Below are 16805 nucleotides of genomic sequence, written 5' to 3' on the forward strand. Positions count from 1 at the left end.
ATGTGCACACATGGATAACATTAAATTGTTTCTGCTCACAGATGTGGGAAGATTTTCACGCTGGTCTGTAGGTGACAGATTGCTGATGGCAATTTATTTAATCTTTAGAGGAAAAAAATATCTTCTAAAAGTTTCTTCTTACATTGGTGTAATATGTAGTGCAAGGGGAACATGTTGAGGCATGTTCTTTTCTGTTTGCTTTCAATAAAGATGGGAATTCTTTAGTCAATTTTTTTTTTTAAATCCTTTTTTTTTTTCCCTTTCCCCTCTCAAGTATGTTTTGCTAACTGAATCACATTCACACTAGGAGAGATGGGCCTGTTTTACAAGGGAAAACCAAAACATTCCAGTGCAGCTAATATTGCAGCTCCTCTGGTGTCTTAAGTTCAGGCCACAGCAGGGGGTGCAGACACCTAAGGGGAATTCAGTAACTTTCTGCATCTTTTCTTTGGAAGAAATAGTAAGATGAGTCGAAATTAACCCATTCAGCTAAATTAGTAAGGCTCTGGGAGATGAGAGAAGAGGTGGAGATGAGTATTTCAGGCGAGGCTGCAGCGGAGAGTGTGGCCTTGGGGCAGTCTGAGTCTACACAGGCTGGGCAGTCCTGTCCTTACCATTGCTGCTGTTAGACCTGACTTTTCTGGGTGGAAATCCAGTGTTTTTTTGGCATCACTCTCTAGTTTCAAAGAGCTATTGCTTTCTGGAGTTACTGAAAGTACAAAGACAGCATCCTGAAAAGGTATCTTATCTAGACCCCCGTTTTGGAGGACAGGTGGCACCCCTACAGAAAGGGGTCTGTGCCCATGTGAACAGCCAATGGCACTTTTTTTCCTGGGCTTGACTTTTCCTGACTTCTGCACCAGCTCTCCGACTTGCTGGCCACATTCTAAGTTTACTTGACTGCCCACTGCAGTGGACAGAGCATTTTTCCTTGGCTGGAATACTCTAAAAACTGATCCCAAACCTGATTGTTTGGGGTTGGTGTTTGGGTTTTTGTGTGTGTGTGTTTGTTTGTGGGTTTTTGTTGTTGTTTTGGTTTGGTTTGTTTTTGTTTGGTTGTTTTGGCTCTTTAATTTCTTGCTGCTAAAGCAGTTAACCTTGATTTATGAATTAAACTGAGCCATTGCTTACCCATAGGCTCTGCTTCTGGCCTCTTAGTTCTAGTGGTCTGTCCTACAGAAAAGAAGTCGTCTTCTTTTCGCATGCCATTTCAGGCCAAATCAATACATTCATCTTCAGCATTGCAGGAAGCGTCAGCTTGCTCCCTTTCTTACAGCCTTGTCCTGTGCATCCTTTCCTGAGATGTTCAAGTTTGATGTAATGACCTTGCAAGCATCAGCACCAAATATTTTGTTCTTCTTATGTGGTTAATGTGGAAGGAGTGTTTTAAAGTATACTGGCTGTGCACAGGATCCTGAACAAGTACTTTCAAAGAAGTGAATGGAAATAAACATAGCAGCAAAGTGATATGAAAATGTGTTCCGCTCCCGAAATGGATGACATCTATTTTTCTCCACCATGCTGTGTGGCAGAACTTGGGAAGCAGATTGTCTGCTCCTCTGACCATCAGCCAGGGACTCAGACATGTTGCTTGGGATGTTTTGAGATAACAGGAGATTGAGGCCAGATCTGAGGATGTCAGAATCTTTTGGCATTCTAAAAAGAAGAAAATTGTATCTGTGAGGAATGCTGTCCAACCAATCGACAGCCCAGAGGTGTTTCCAGGCGACTTCTCAGCGTTCCTAAAGCCCTATTGCTGGTGGGTCAGAGCAGTGAGAAGCCGATGTCGGGTGGCTCCAGGCTTTCATCCTGCTGTCATCTCTTCTTGCATCACAGCAAGTGCATTCTCGTATTTCCAAGTGAGGATACAGGCTGCTGTGATTGCCAAGCAACTGCATTACTCACCGTTTTCCCTGTTCATTTGCATATTTGCGGTGGTATTGGCATGTCATGCACTGCAGGCCTGGGGTGAAGTTAGAAATTATTTCTGCTTGAAACAGTTACCTCTTTTGAAAAAAAAGAAAAAGCTTTAAAAATATTAATAAGTCTCAAGAAATGCTGGATGTTTAGAAAAAATACATTAAATGACTTGAAATGAAAAAACCTCACATCATGAGTTGCCTTATCTGTGCAACCTGGAGTTTTTCTTAAATATAAATACTGCTGAAGGCATTTCAGCAAGAGAACACTTTGTAATTTGTCACAGTGTGACTTGCAACAGAAAACATGCTATAGCAGCAGCAGTTGGGACCATGAAGAGCTGTCTTATCAGCTGGGCTGTCGTTTGGAAGAGAGAACTGTTTGTAACCCAGCTGAAATCTGCAGTGCGTGTCTTCCGCAAGGACGGGTGGGTGGATTAGCAGTCAGACCTCTGAGGAACAGGCTGAAAGCCTCTGTGTCCATGGCAGCAGGGACACTGTCAGAATTAAGAAGGAAGACTAGCACATCCAAATCTTTGTTTTTTTGAAGCACTTCTGTTCTGGAACAGGCTGCCCAGGGCCGTGGTGGAGTCACCATCCCTGGGGATGTTTAAAAGATGCGTAGATGAGGCTCTTAGGGACATAGTGTAGTGCTGGATTTAGGTTATGGTTGGACTTGATGACTTTAAGGGTTTCTTCCAACCAAAATGATTCTGTGATTGTATGATTCTTTTTTACTATCGGTCCTTTTCTGGTTTGTTTTATTTAGCTGTCTTAAGGATCCATGTCTTTCAGCACACTGACAAGTGCGTGTGTCTTCCCTGGTATCTCAGAAAACAAGGATGTGTCTTCGGTGCATCACAGAAACAGCTACAGGCTGGTGAGGTGGGCGAGCTGGAGGTTTCATGTCCTTGTTGCTCACCACCTGTCTCTAGCAGCCCAGTGCTTGTTGGGAAGCCTCTCTATCATTAGATGGCCACCAAACGATGACTGATGGGCCTTCCCTAGGCAGAGCAGAGGACAACACCAGGCTGAACCCTGGCAGCGGACCTGCCTCCTTCACCTCCCAGACATCTGTGACACGGTGACAAGCTGCTGCCAGATTTAGCTCTCATGGGGCACATCTCTCTGACAGGTCTCCTTGTACCCTGTGAGCACCAATCCGCTTGTCTCAGCATTGCTTCACTGCTTCTTGTTCTCATTTTTCCAGCCTCCGGGCCTCTGTTTCTTTTCCCCGTTGCCACGTGGCTGTGAAAAAGTAGCATCTTGAGGGTGAAGAGGTCTGTGTGAAAAGCTGCTCGTTGTTCAAAACACAGGCCAGGATGGCATTTGTTCCAGGGAGCAGCACCTGAAGGACAAGTCTATTATTCCATGACTTCTTAGCTGATACATTTTCCCAAAAGCCAGTAATCTCCAAGGAAGAGTTTTCCTGTCTGGGAAAATAAAGCCGACATGTAAATTATCCTAATGGGGTGGTTTTATGCATTTATGTCTCCATAAAAGGAAGCTAAACTGCATGCACGAGATGACGGATGAGTTTATTTTCACATGTGGATTTAATAGACTGCCAACATCTAACTGTGTTTTTAGTGCTAGAAAAAGCCTCCAGGAAAATAGTTCCCTGGGCTGAGGTCAGTGTCTGCTTACAGCTGATTTTCAAGGGAAGAAACTGAAGAGTGGTTAGCTTGGTTACAAGGCAGGGTGGCTGACACGATACTGAACAAATCACGGTGATGTGGAGATTAATTACGTCTTCAGAGAACAGAGAGAGTAGAAACGTCCCAAAGACCATCTGGGGTTTAAAACTCAAGGGGGCTGGAGGGACGTGATTACCACTCTCAGTTCTCTTCTTAGGAATATTTGTTACTCTTCCCAAATATTTACTTGATCATAGTTGTAACTAAATTTGTGCTAAAAAAATACAAGCCAAAGTGTACTTAGTTTCACATGAAATTGTAGATCCTCTTTACTGAAGCAGAATGGTGGCAAATCCTTGGCCACAACGGCCCCCTTTGGAAAGTGAAATAATCTAAAGTAATCTAAATGAGACTCTCCCACAGATATGGCACTTGGTAGGTTAAGCACAGGAAATGGTGAATTTTGGGCTCCATCCTGTTTGACCATTTATACTATCTCCTTATCGATGTACCTGGCCTGGCTCTGGGAGACTGGATGGTGTCTGGATACAAGCGGTACAATTTAGTGCTCCTAACTGCTTAAAAAGGGCCAGGAGGGTGATTTGTGACCTCTCTGGTGATGGGTCAGATAAAGCTGCGCAGTAGGGATGTCCCCTGCCCTGTCACTGCTCCTGGCCAGAGCCAGCCCAGGCTCCCTGGGCACCCCTGGAGCTCGAGCAGTGACGTGATTACACCCGAATCATGGGATGTCTCAAACCCAGATTCAAGTCTTGCAGCCTGTAGTAGATCAGGAAAAAAAAAACAACAAACATGCTGCTGTCAAAAACATATAGAGGTTTCACAGGGAATTTAAATAGCAGACTGTTTGCTAAAACAGAGGCTGAAACTGCTGCTGGAGAAGACAACTCTGGCATCCCGAGGGGGAAAAGCCCATGGGAAAAGAAAGAACCAGAAGGATAAAGTAGTCCGAGCTGGGAAGAGTTTGCCCTGGGATAAGGCTTATTAGCCTAAGCACATCAAAGGATAAATGTTGCTGTTTTATCCCTGGACCTGAGCTAACTCGAGCAAAACCATCCTGAGAGTCTCTTCCCAGTGCTCCTGTCCAGGATCTGCTGCTGCCGGTGCTCCCGCGCCAACAGAGGTGTCCCCTGGAGCCACCTTTGCAGCCTGTCACCAACCAGAATTACCTGCTCTCCAAAGACCTGCAGTGCTGCTGCAATGCTGGGAATGCTCAGCACCTCAGAAGTTATTTGGGACCGAGTTAATTTAATTATTCTGTTGCTTATTGCCTTCAAAATCCACTTAGTGATAGGGAGGAGGTGCCTTGTCCATATCACAGCTGATGGCAGCTGGTCAGCAGAACTCTCTGCCTGGCAGGAGTGCGAATGGAGAGCAGGGTCAGAGCAGGTTTAGGTTCAAGACAGTGGGAGAGAAATAGAATTTACTGTGTTTAAAGCTGTTAGCTATATTCTTGATTGATTATCCTCTAAAAGAGTCAGGCCACAAGCTATAGTGTTGTGAGTTAGAGAAGTCTGTTGAATTGGGAAGAAACATGAGAACCGTTGTCCTCATCCTTGTCTGTGTCTGACCAAGCCGTCAGGCTTGATCTAAAGCAACAATAAGCGTCCCACTGACTTCACAACCCAATGTTTCAGACCACGTAACTCGTCACCATGCAGTTTTGAGTTCTGGCAGCCAGGTTGTGTGGTGGGACATTCAGCACAGCTGCTCTCCCAAGCAGAAGAGCTTGCAACCAACAAACTCAGTCCATGTATGGCCTGAGTTTGAGCCCAAGTGAGGTAACGCTTGTGCCTCTCCCCACTGTTTTACAGTCTTTCCACTTCGTCATTATCATCTTTTATGGCATCCCATGAGCTATTGAAAGCATCAGAGGAGGAAATTAAGGGCCGTATACTGTCCAGGCTCTGTGGTCGTATGTCCCCTGACGAGCTATTCTCTCCTCGATGTGCCCACAAGCGGCTTCAATTAATGTTGCATAGGACACTGAGGAAAGACTAGAGAGAGAAAGAAAAACTAAAATACTACTTGAGCTACTACTATTTCCCACCATGTCCTTCTCCTTGTAAACATCTACCTTCCCTTTCTACAACAGGTTTAGACCTATTCTGTTCCTTTTCTGGTCCCCACTCTGTCCCACACGATTGCTACTCTTCTTTGTATCCTAACTTTGTTTGGTGAACGTTTCCTAGCCGTGGGCATCAGTCTCTGCTCCTGACTGCACTTGGAGCTACCACCAACTCGCTCTACTTTCCTCTCTGCATTTCAGACCTGCTGGAAGGGACGGGTTTGGGTCCGAGACATGATATAGGCTTTAGACAGGGTCTTTTCTAAACTCCAGAAGTGTTCGGACCAAGTCCACCTTGGCTGGAAGTGCTCTTGTGTGAAGCTGTCCCAGCAGTCACCTCTGCACCCAAATAACAGCTCAGTTAGAGAACACGTCACCTTTCTTGTTCATAGATTACGGGCTGCTCTGTGTGTTTGGAGGAAGGGAGAGTGGGATGGGAGAGGAATAGTGGAGGAAAGAATCAACTTTGAAAGTACATTGCAAGTTACATTTATTTGATCATTTCTAATCCATCAATCTTCTCATCTCCTTGGGGCTTGTTTGAAAACGGGGAATTTACTGCACAGGGCAGTGATTTGCGAAGCAGGGGGCATGGGGTGTATCCTAGGAGAGAGCAGGGAACCAGAAAATGGGTGTGGGGAAGCTTACGAATTACTCAGCAGAGGTGTAAATCTGCTGTACGTTACCTACTGGCCCCAGCCACCCATGAGGACATCTTTGGAGGGGAAAACCCAATCTTATCCACACTAACTCTTGCACATCATCACGTGTGGCCATACCAGAAGTAAGGACCAGAACATGGGCAATTAACTCACACCCTGGCTCCCTGTACACCTCTTTTTCCTCAGAGTAACCCTTGGATAAGAAACTTCCACAGTAGACCTGTGCTTGCTGATCAGGCCTCCTGGATGGAAGCTCAGCATGAACTTCTGGTGAACATGGACCTGTCCCCTCCAGCCGGGGAAAGCAGAGGCAACAGCTCCCTGTGGACAGTTATTGTAGGTGTTCTCCCCAGCTGAGAAATGTTTGGGAAGCACTTGTAACTCTTTTTCTCACGTGTTGCAAAGAGGATTTGTTTTGTAAATAGCAAAGCTGTTAATTGTCTTGACTTTATTAAGAGGGAGCTGGAAAGGTGTTAACACGTTTCTGTTGCGCTGTGCTGGCGATGAGCCACCGTAGGGGAAGGTGGCGAAGTTGCTGTGAAAGTTCCTTTGCTCTCTAGAGAAGAAAAGAAAAAATCAGGCACCGGTTTAGCCAAAGACTTGGGGTAACATGTGAATCTTGTAGGAGAGATTTAATTTGAATCGCCACGCGGTTCAGTTCTAGGGGATTCCCTTCCAGTTGAGCAATGTGGACTAGAGTGGACAGCTGTGAAGGTCCAAGCAGGAAGGGCTTTTAGGGGTCGTTTTCTCCCTGTACCTCTTTCAAGGAACAGGTAGAGAGAAGCTCCTGTATGCACTGGGCAAAGCCCAGGTACTTGGCAGCTTTGAAAACCAGGCTGGTGAGCTTTAGGGATCTAACTTTAAGCACCTCACTTAAAAAAAAAAAAAAAAGTTGCTGAAGATTAGAGTTGAGGTTTCAAAGTCACTAACTGATCACAAAAATCTTTCCTATACACTCCAGCAAAGCAGACACCCAAATTCCCCACCTTTCCCTGAAAATCCCTGTCAATACATCCTGCAGAAGGCATTGCACAGATGCTTTTTCATCCTCCTCTATGGTGCTAGCAATAGCAGGGGCTAACCAGGGACTGATTAAGGCCCCTTAACTTTGTCATGCTAAGGGTTGGTTTTGCAAGTCGAAAAGGACCTGTGAGTTGTTTTTTAAGACTTGAGGGAATTGCTGGCACTCACTGGTTTCACTGCACCAGATGCAGCGTGACCGACCGGGAATCTACGCTGCATATGAAAAGGTCACTTATCCTGTTCAAGAGAGGAGATTCTAACACTTGTCAGCTTGAGTGATGGAGACTCTGCTTTGAGAGCCATAATATTCATGTCAGAGAATTGCCAAGCCCATGCGGAAGTGTTGAAGACGGATGGCCTGGGGATGTACTCCTGACACTTTAATACGGGGGGAGGATACAGCACAAACATCTCATACAGAATTATAATCCATGAAAGGGCACTGGCGGCATAAATTAAAGATAATCCACCAGGCAAGGAGTTTAACAGCTGAAGTGAAGCAGGCTGGGGTAGAGGGGGGTGCTGGAGGGATGCAGGAGGGGCTGCTGTGGGACATCGGGCGACAGAGCATCCCCCAGCTGGGGTGGGAAGGAGCAGCTGTGGGCCAAACCCCAGCCACCTCCAAACTGCTTTGCGAAGACCATCTGCAAAGCTTGCACTTTGTGAACTAAATGAATTTTGATTCTCAGCTTGCTGACAGTCGCTGTACGGCGATGCAACTTGTCAAGGGGAGGGAGGCAGGGGAAGTATTGCTTGCCATGGTACCTCCACCTCTGAGGACAAACGTCCCTGCCAGCCCGCGGGGAGAGGCTGAGGAGGCACACAGCTGATGATGATGGTGAGAATTCTCCATCTGAACTGTCCTTGCACTCTCTTCTGGGAGAGGGAGCAAAAGCGACGGCACAGCCCTGATTTCTGCGCTGGGTGATGTTCTCAGCCCACACTGGTGGTACTGGGCTCGGTGCTGTCACTGCCCAGGCAAACGTGGACACTCACCTGCCTCTATGTGAGCTGTGCACCCCCGGGACGTGCAATCCATCCCTGTCAATCCCAGGCTGGTGTGGCGTGTGGTGTTCTCCTGGACCTCACCTTCCCTCCACGCAGCGGTCAAGGTGACCCCGGCCAGCACTGTGCATGGAGTTGTGCCCGTGTCCCTGCCTGAAGGGCAGTTAGACTGGGGGTGAGGCCGTGCACATTTCCACCCACTGGGAAGAAGAAAGAAGAAGAACTGGTGGCTGCAGCTCCCGGTGAGGGTGCTGGGGTGGGCGCCTGGATGGCAGCACGACCAAGAGGCAACAGATGAAATGGTGACAGTGATGGTCCTGGGTGAGATGGGAAGGACCAGGAGAGCTTGTGGGCTTAGCCTAGGCTATTATCACAGTACAAATATCCCAACACTGTTTTTTTTCAAGCCCTATCAATAGCTGAGCAGGCACCTCTGACATAAATTCTGACACCTGGGTAGTGCTAGAGCTGGACAGTATTATTGTTTCATTTAGAAAATGTTTCCCTTTCTCATTAAAAATGGAATATCCTTTTCAAAAATAAAGGCTCAAATATGCTGCTGGGATGGCGGTGGTAAACCTTCACAAAACCAACAGTGATTTCAGGCCAATCCAGCCGCTGTCCCACAGGTTCCTTATCACAGAGGCCATGGTGATAGCTGAGTCCTGTGAGCAGCAGGGCTGGCAAAGCCCATTCAAACATGAAGACGCTGCTCCAAGACTGTCCAAGCAGCTCCATAACCCTGCCCAAAGTGCCCCCTCAGGGCCTCGGGGGGATGTATCTGCTCCAGAGCATCCTGAGCACAGGTGCTCTGCATCCCTAACAGCCCAGCACCACGAGGAGCCTTCGGCCCCAAAGGGGAGCAGCAGTGTCAACAGCTCTTTGGGGGCAGAAAGCAGGATTTTGGTTTGAGGTCATACAGAACCTGTCCCAGATTAAGATTTTTACTTTTTCGTTGTAATTAATATCACTGCTCTTACTGTGGGACAGCAGTCAGGTTCCTCCCCAAGGGCTTTTAGGGCCAGGCCATCCCTTCCTCGGAGCGCAGTGAGGTCCAGGTGGCTGGGATCAGTGTCCCAAATAGGAGTTGGCTGTGGGTAATCATGAGGAAATACCTGCAGGTCTGAAGACACCATCAGTCCCTTCAAATGCTTTTTGGTTGTGAATGTGCTTTTGCAAACAGCAGATGACAGAAGTTTGTTCTATTGTGTGCTGTTATTTATTTTGAAAACCACTATGTGGGAGTGTGCTGCTCAGGTAAAATCTCCACTAAAATGATGAATTAGCCTGTGGGATTGTGTACTGCAGGCAGCTTTGGGGTTTATTACTCTGTGCCAGCCTCTGCACAGGGCATTTCTATGTGTGTTATTGCTGAAAGTGAGTACTGGCAGGCTGGGGTGTGGGGATTCTGTGACAGTGCCATGATGGATTAAGATGACCCTGAATTTCTATTGTTTTGTAGTGAGAATTGATGACTGTTGTAGCCAAGTGACAAGGGGGAGGATGAGCGAGCTTCAGCTTCTCTAGGGTTGTAATATTGCTGGCAAGGTGCAGCTCCAAGTGATAAAGTTGGTTTTTGTATTTGTTTAGACTCAGTATTATCTCTGCAAGCTATAAAAAGAGAGTGGGAACTTGTAGCATGGGATGGTACGTAACTTTCTCTTGAGTTTGCTTCAATTTGCATTTGGTCTCTGGCTTTCGGATAAGATATACTCATTGCCTTTGATAATGTGGGTGCCGGAAATGTAAATGGATTTTAAAAAGTAATTAGACAAATTCAAGGAAGAGCGGCTCATCTTCAGCACTTCAACGCAATGTGGTGGGTACGAGTGCTGGCTCGGCAAGGCCCTGGCTGAGGGTCGGTGGGAGCGGGAGGGTTTGGCAGGACAAGGATCAGTCTCAGTATCTCTGCTCCCTTCTGCAGCCCGATTGCCCCAGCACGGAGCCTGCACTGGACAGAGATCTGATCTGGTGCTGTGGGCAGCCGCAACCCTGCCACTTCTTATTTTCTGCATTAACGTTAGTTTGAGAAGATGCTGCAGAAAGATGTATAAGATGATACACAGATGTATAAGATGATACATGTCCTGAACATGCCTGCTCACTGGGAGCCCTCATCTCCTGCGATATACCTGTGTAGTTTATTAACTCTGCTATTGTTATACAGCAAGACATTTTTTATGTGTGCTTGGGAATTATCCAGGTGAAATAGTTTCCCCCCTCCGAGGGCCCATCAGCAGTGACCATCCTGTGCTCTGTGCAGCCTCGTTTTGTGGCTCCACGGGATTTTGGCAGCACCCTGGGGCTGCCCAGGGATGGGGCTGGTGCTGCTGAGCACTGACCCAGGGCAGCAGCAACCTGGGGAACCCCAGCAGATATTGCAAAAGTAAAGTCTGGGTCTTTTTGGTGAGTTGTAAATGCTGTTGTGGCAATACCGTGCAAAAACTCTGAGGTTTTTTTTTTTTTGCTTTGGTGGTGTGACCTATTAGTTATGGAAATTTGAGAAACAGCTACTGTGAAGGCAGCAAAGAAGCCCCCCAAATGAGCGGCCCTTTCCAGCTCTAACAGAACAGCTCTTTGCAAAGGTAAATGCGTGGAAGTGTTTTGCGACTTGTGGATTTTACACCTTGAGCTTCCTGATGTGGCTCGAGTGTGGAGGTTGTGTTTGCAGTAGGAGCTCTCGAGATACCCAGACACAATAGCATCAAAGCCTTTGTAGGTTTTTTTAATCCCACTTGTGTCTCCTCCTCTGCAAAGCAAACCTGGTAGAGCATCCTTTCATCCTTTGCCCCTGCATGATGGGTGCTGACGTACAGCCCTGGGGAGGCCAGGAGGAGAGCAGGACCTGCCTGGGACGGGCCACCCACCCATGTCCCCTCCTGCTGTCCCCACCCTGGCGCGGGGCTGTTTGCACCCAGAGCAGCAGGGAACCAGCAGACACATTCACAACTGTCCCCAAGTTTTCTCCCCTGCCTCCAGTTCAAAGGGCCCCTCTTGTGCCTCCAAGAGTTTTGCAGCGAGCGCCGTTGCTTTCCACATCAAAGCGGAGCAGATTCACATTGTCTGGGGGATGTTTGGCCCAGGCAAATTAAAGAGGCATCGGGAGCTGCACAATCAGCTTTAGCCAGGCAGTGCCTGCATACTCAGCACTTGAGAAAGGTTTGATATTATGGTGATAGGTATTAGAGCAAACCCTCTGGGGACTGAAGGCTGGAGCCAACTTTTATTGAGGTCTAGGAGAACAATCTTCTCAATGGCTTCAGTGGCTTTTGGGTTAATGATGAGAAATCTGGGAAGTGATGGATTTTACACAGAAAGGGATAATTTTGCACCTGAAGTCATATTGCTAGGAAGTCAGAAAGGAAAAAGCCAGTCCTTTTCATTGTGGTGTTTATTGCAAAATACAGTCCAAAATCTCACTCTTTAGAGAACTTCAAAATATATAGAGAAAACAGATTGTGCTAAGCAGTAATACAGCTTATTTATAAACAACATTAGGCATAAAGAATTCTGAATTCTTATCTGCTAAATAAAAAAATAAAAGCATAGGAATTGTAAACTCCTTAATTGTATCTAGTACAAATACATGAAGCTACTGTCTACTGGGAATAGGGGTTCTGATACCAAAATACAAAATTTAAAAGGGTGTGGAGGGGGAATGAAATCTGTAAACACTGGCTGTAAACTTATCAGGCTACAGTCATAATAACACACACCACGGTACTGCAGAACCTCTTCTTGCGTTAGAAAGTGCGTAAGTTTTCCACTAAAAATGCTGCCAAGCAGCTGCTGTGCATGAACTGATGGGACAGAGCTGCCCCATGGGACCTGCTTTTGGCCACCGTGCCTGTCCCCACCTTGCTTGTCATGGGGTTGGAGTCCCACTGCTGGCCTTGGCAGACCCGCTGGATGTGGCATAAGGGGTTGAATCCACCAAAACCATGAAATTCTTCCCTCTGTCTGATACACAGAGTGACTCCTGAAAAGAAAGAAGCTACCAGCAAATATTGAGGAAAAAAACATGGAAGCAAGAAGGACTGTGGTCCCTTGGTACCTGCACCTTGTGCTTCCTAATCCCCCAGCTTCCATCTGCAGGAGGTCTCATTGCCTGGTGTGATGCCCCAGGGATGCTCCTTCTCTCCCCATCTCCACCAGAGGCTGCCGAGCATGGGGACATCAAAGCGTCCTCCTCGCGCACCAAAACCTCCCTCTATCTCTTATGTCCCTTGTTCCTCCGCCTGATGTGGTTTGGGGCGGTGGCGGCAGTGTCGCGGCGGACACAGAAGTGCTTGGCCACCAGCTGCCGGCACTGGTCGCACCGCACGGTGCAGCACCAGTGGAACTTGCAGTTGCAGCTGGACACCACCTCCGTCCTCCTCTCCTCCACCCGGAGACCGCACTCAGTGCAAAGCCGCCGGCAGCTCCTCTTCTCCCACTGCGAGAGGTTCTTGCCGGTCTGCAGGCACTCGCGTCCCTCGGTGCCGTGGTGGCCCAGGCTGGCGTTTCTCGTGCAGTAGTCGGGAGAGTCCTCCAGGAAGATGAGTTCGGTGGGGTGGACGTGGTGGAAGGTCTCTGCCGTGGCCCCGCGGCTGTCAGCGCTGTTGCCGGCTCTCATCCGTCTCTTGTCCATCTCCAGCTTGTGGGCTTGGTCGTATTTGATCTTCAGGTAGTTCCCGATCTCGCGGAATTCGGCGAGCTGGAGCCAGCAGGTCTGGATGCTGCAGCTGCCTGACACCCCGTGGCACTTGCAGGCTCGCTTCATCGTGTCTTTCACGGCCTTAGTGCAAAAGGTGCAGAAATTAGGAGCAGCAGAACATCATTTAAATCTCAAAATTGGGCTATATGGCACTTCTAATTCAGGTGGCAATGGGTCAAAAGTGACTTATGCTCAGCATGACTTCAGGTCCTTCCAAGACGTGAGCTGATGCTCTTATTTCAGTTCCTGGAAAACATCTGCCCCTCTTCGCTAATTTAAAGGACAGATATAATGAGTTGGCACAAGCTATTGTCTCCAGCCCTTGCAGAAGCTGTTTCTTTGGGCCAGGAAAAAAGTGTCTTTGTTGGGTCATGCCCTTCTCACGCTGCTCACCTCGCTCATCGCAGCATCAACCCATCATCCTTCTCAGAGGTTTCATTTAAAACGTGTGAAACTTCTTTGGGATAACCATACCCAACCTCTCTGCATCTCCTCCAGGCCAAGCAGTTCACAGATATTATCTACCTATCTCCCTCTGGTATCTATAAGGTCCCAATCACTGGTATCTAGGTGAGATTAAGCCTCGACACACCCCATGAGATAGGTATGTTAAGTGTTGCCATCCTTGTTTTTACAGACAAGGAGGTTTGGCGAGATGCTGAGAGCCTCCGCCGGCCCAGGCAGGCAGTGGGGGACGAGTCTGGCAGCCAGCTCAGAGCAGGGCCAGCTCACACCTGGCTCCTCTGGCCAAATAGCTTGGAAATGCATATAAATGCACATTGCAAGAAGGTACTGTGGTTCTTGCTTTGTCTTACAGACCAGACAAGCACCAGGTGTGTGTAAACCCCATGCGTTTCTGGAGAAGTGGCGTGTGCTGGCAGTTAACTGCATTGCGCACAGCTGCAAAAGCTGTGAGTAGGAACAATTCTTACTGCAATTCCTTGTGTTCAGGTTTAGGGTCAGATTCTGGCTGAATTTTTTTCCCCATGCAAACACTACAGGGGTTAGATTCTCACAGAGGGCTGGAGAAGGGGACCTGAACAGCCTACCAGGCTCTTGGATTTTATTTTCAATAAAGACATCGTTGTTATTATTATTATTATTATTATTATTATTATTATTGTAATTATATTTGACTTACAAGTCTCCCAACTTCATTGTTGTGCAGGTTAATCAGTGCACGGGTATCATGTCCTGTTTCCAAAGCATCCACAAAGAGCTTGGAAATTCTCTCCCCAAACTCCACATTGTCGCTGCATCCTCCCCAGACCCAGCCTCGGCCACCTGCAAGACAGACACACGCTAAGGGACAGAACTGTCCCGTTGGGCTGAGTTCTGCCCTGAAATCCTGGGGCAGCTGCGTGCGGGGACGGAGAGAGGACGACAGCCCGTCTGGAACCGGCAGCTCACCGACACGGCCGTTCCTGGAGTCGTCGCAGCCGCAGCTCTCGAAGTCTCCCATGCTGCAGTTCCTGGTGAGGGTGTACATGACGCCGGCCGAGCTGATGGCATGTACAAAGGATGTTTCCCGGGTAGCTGGGGGAGAGGGGAAAGAAATCTGTCACATGCAGACATAGATATCGGTCCTGGTTTATTGGGAATGAAGATCTGCTGCACCGCAAAGGTGCAAGAAGAAAAAAGCAAAACAAACCAGTTTGTGCAAAAGGCAAGGTGCTACAGAAATTAAATGCTCATGACTGGAGTGTTTTCAGGGTTCAGAGTCAAGGGGTTCAGCAGTGTGGCACAATATTATGCAGCTGTCCGTGCACAGGATGGAGTCTCTGGGCAACAGTAGGATGGCAAGGCAAAGCCCCTGTCCTGTTCTGGTGGAGTTATCACTCCCTTCACCTGGCTCTCCCATTCATCTCTGTCCCTCCTGCTCAGGGGGTATGTTCATGCTCTGATCTTGCCTGCTGGGGAAAATCACCATTGCTCTTGTTTCGGTTGGTCATTGAACCTGTGCTAACAGCTGTCTGCACCCACCCTTCTAATTTAGTTTCTTTTTTTTCTTTCCTAACAGATTCAAATAGAGACGCTGCTTTGGGAAAAAAAGAGACTTCTTCTTGTTGAAGGAGACAGTGTTGAAATATATCCACAGCTTTCTTATGAAGACAGTTTCTTTGGCCATGTCTCTGTTTTCTGCCTTTGTCTCTCTGCACTTGCCCCCATTGCAAGCTCAGGTGCCTCCAGCATCGTGCTCCCTGGGATGCTGCACAAAAAGTGGCCGAAGTGAGCCCAAGGAGCAGCTCTGCAGGAAGGACCCAGCTCCAGCCCGACATGGATAGAGATCCGGAAAGAGCCTGAAATTCCTAGAAAAATACTCGCACTGTTTATTAGACCATCTAATACAGATAGAGAAAAACAAACATGACTTCTAGGACACCAAAATCCTTCTCCATCATTTGGTTTAAAGAGCAGCCCCAGCACTCTGCAGAACACATCCCGGCTGGTACCCAAAGGCATCCCGGGCTGGGGATGCGGTGCTGGCGGGTCCGGGCGCACTCACCGCTGCGGAGCCGGTTGTGGGTGGAGAGCTGCAGGGCGCTCTCGGGGCAGTTCCAGCGCTCCCACCCGAACTGGAACTTGCACTCCTCCATGCCACTGTGCGCCCCGGCCGCCACGCTGCTGGAGTACGTCAGGTAAGCCTGGCATGGGAAACAGCGAGGTTAAAACCCACCCGTATCAATAGGAACAGACAAATGTGTTGTGAGTCCTTTCCCTCATTACGGAACAGGACTTGGAGCAGATATGCTCTGGGAAATCGGGTTCCTTGAAAAAGCCCTGTTTCCCATTTGCAAAATGAAATTGCTCTATTTAAATTCCTGATAGCCCCTGTGTTAATTACCTTAGGTCCTGTCATCAGAAAGTTATTCACAGACCTGAAACGAAGAAAAGAAAATGAATCACACAGCTTACCATAGGCTGAAGAGCACCCCTAAATAAATGCCCTTTCCACTGAGCTGGACCCTACCATGCTGCTGCATGGAGAATGGCGCTGTAGACCCCTGTGATGGAGAGGATGAGGAAGGTGCTTCTCTTCATGGCTGTCACGAGGAGCGAGGATGGGTCCCTTTCGCTGATCCGTAAGCTCTCTGTGCCGCAGGGCCGCCTCCCTCTGCTCCTCCCCAAGGTGAGCTATCGGGATGGAGCAAAACTGCAGGAACCTCCAACCCTGATATTTATAAGGTGAAGCTGTGAATAGTCAAAACCCCCCCATTCATTTGTTACCCAATGACTTAATGTGGTAAAAAAGCTCCCGCTCCAATGGGGTGACAAGGAACCGCCTAAGGTTGCACTTCAAAAGGCGGCGCGGTGTCCCTGGGAGCGGGATGGTCTGAAGGAGAGCAAACTTCCCTAACAATGGGACACTTTTAACTCTCTGCCCCACGGCCAGCCATCCCTCTCTCTTGGCCTCAAGTCCGCTTGCCTTTTCCTTTTCATCCTCTGCTTGCCAGCAGAGGCTCTGAAATAACAAGCTGATACATTTCTATAGTTCCCCTGCTATCTGACTGCTCCCTCCTATGAGAACTCCCCGAGGAGATTTAACAACAGTTCTGTAAAGATCTATAAGGAACAGACCCCCCAGGTTTTCTTGATTTGAAGAGATGCATTTAACGGCAGGGCTTTTTTCCCTCGTCGCCTCTTTATGATGAAGTTTTCTGTATTTCCATCCTGATAACAGTGTGCACAGCTCGGGAGTGTTTGGAAATATCTCTAATTTACGCGGCTGCAGCTTGGGAACACTCTGTGAATCATTTATGTGGTTTGCTCCATGCT

General features: G+C 48.1%; 1 protein-coding gene across 1 annotated transcript; it reads right to left on the reverse strand.

Moving 5' to 3' along the window:
* Positions 1–12542: 12542 nt before the first annotated feature.
* Positions 12543–16074, reverse strand: WNT8A (Wnt family member 8A; the record flags this gene model as incomplete). Its single annotated transcript, XM_082063256.1, has 6 exons — positions 16000–16074; positions 15874–15907; positions 15535–15673; positions 14439–14564; positions 14170–14312; positions 12543–13109 (listed from the first exon to the last, which is right to left on the reverse strand). The coding sequence occupies exons 1-6, from the start codon at positions 16068–16070 to the stop codon at positions 12543–12545; spliced, it is 1080 nt and encodes a 359-aa protein (XP_081919382.1). The 5' UTR covers positions 16071–16074.
* Positions 16075–16805: the final 731 nt, after the last annotated feature.

This window comes from Streptopelia decaocto (genome assembly GCF_964273445.1).
Source record: "Streptopelia decaocto genome assembly, chromosome: 12".
Classification (NCBI taxonomy): domain Eukaryota; kingdom Metazoa; phylum Chordata; class Aves; order Columbiformes; family Columbidae; genus Streptopelia; species Streptopelia decaocto.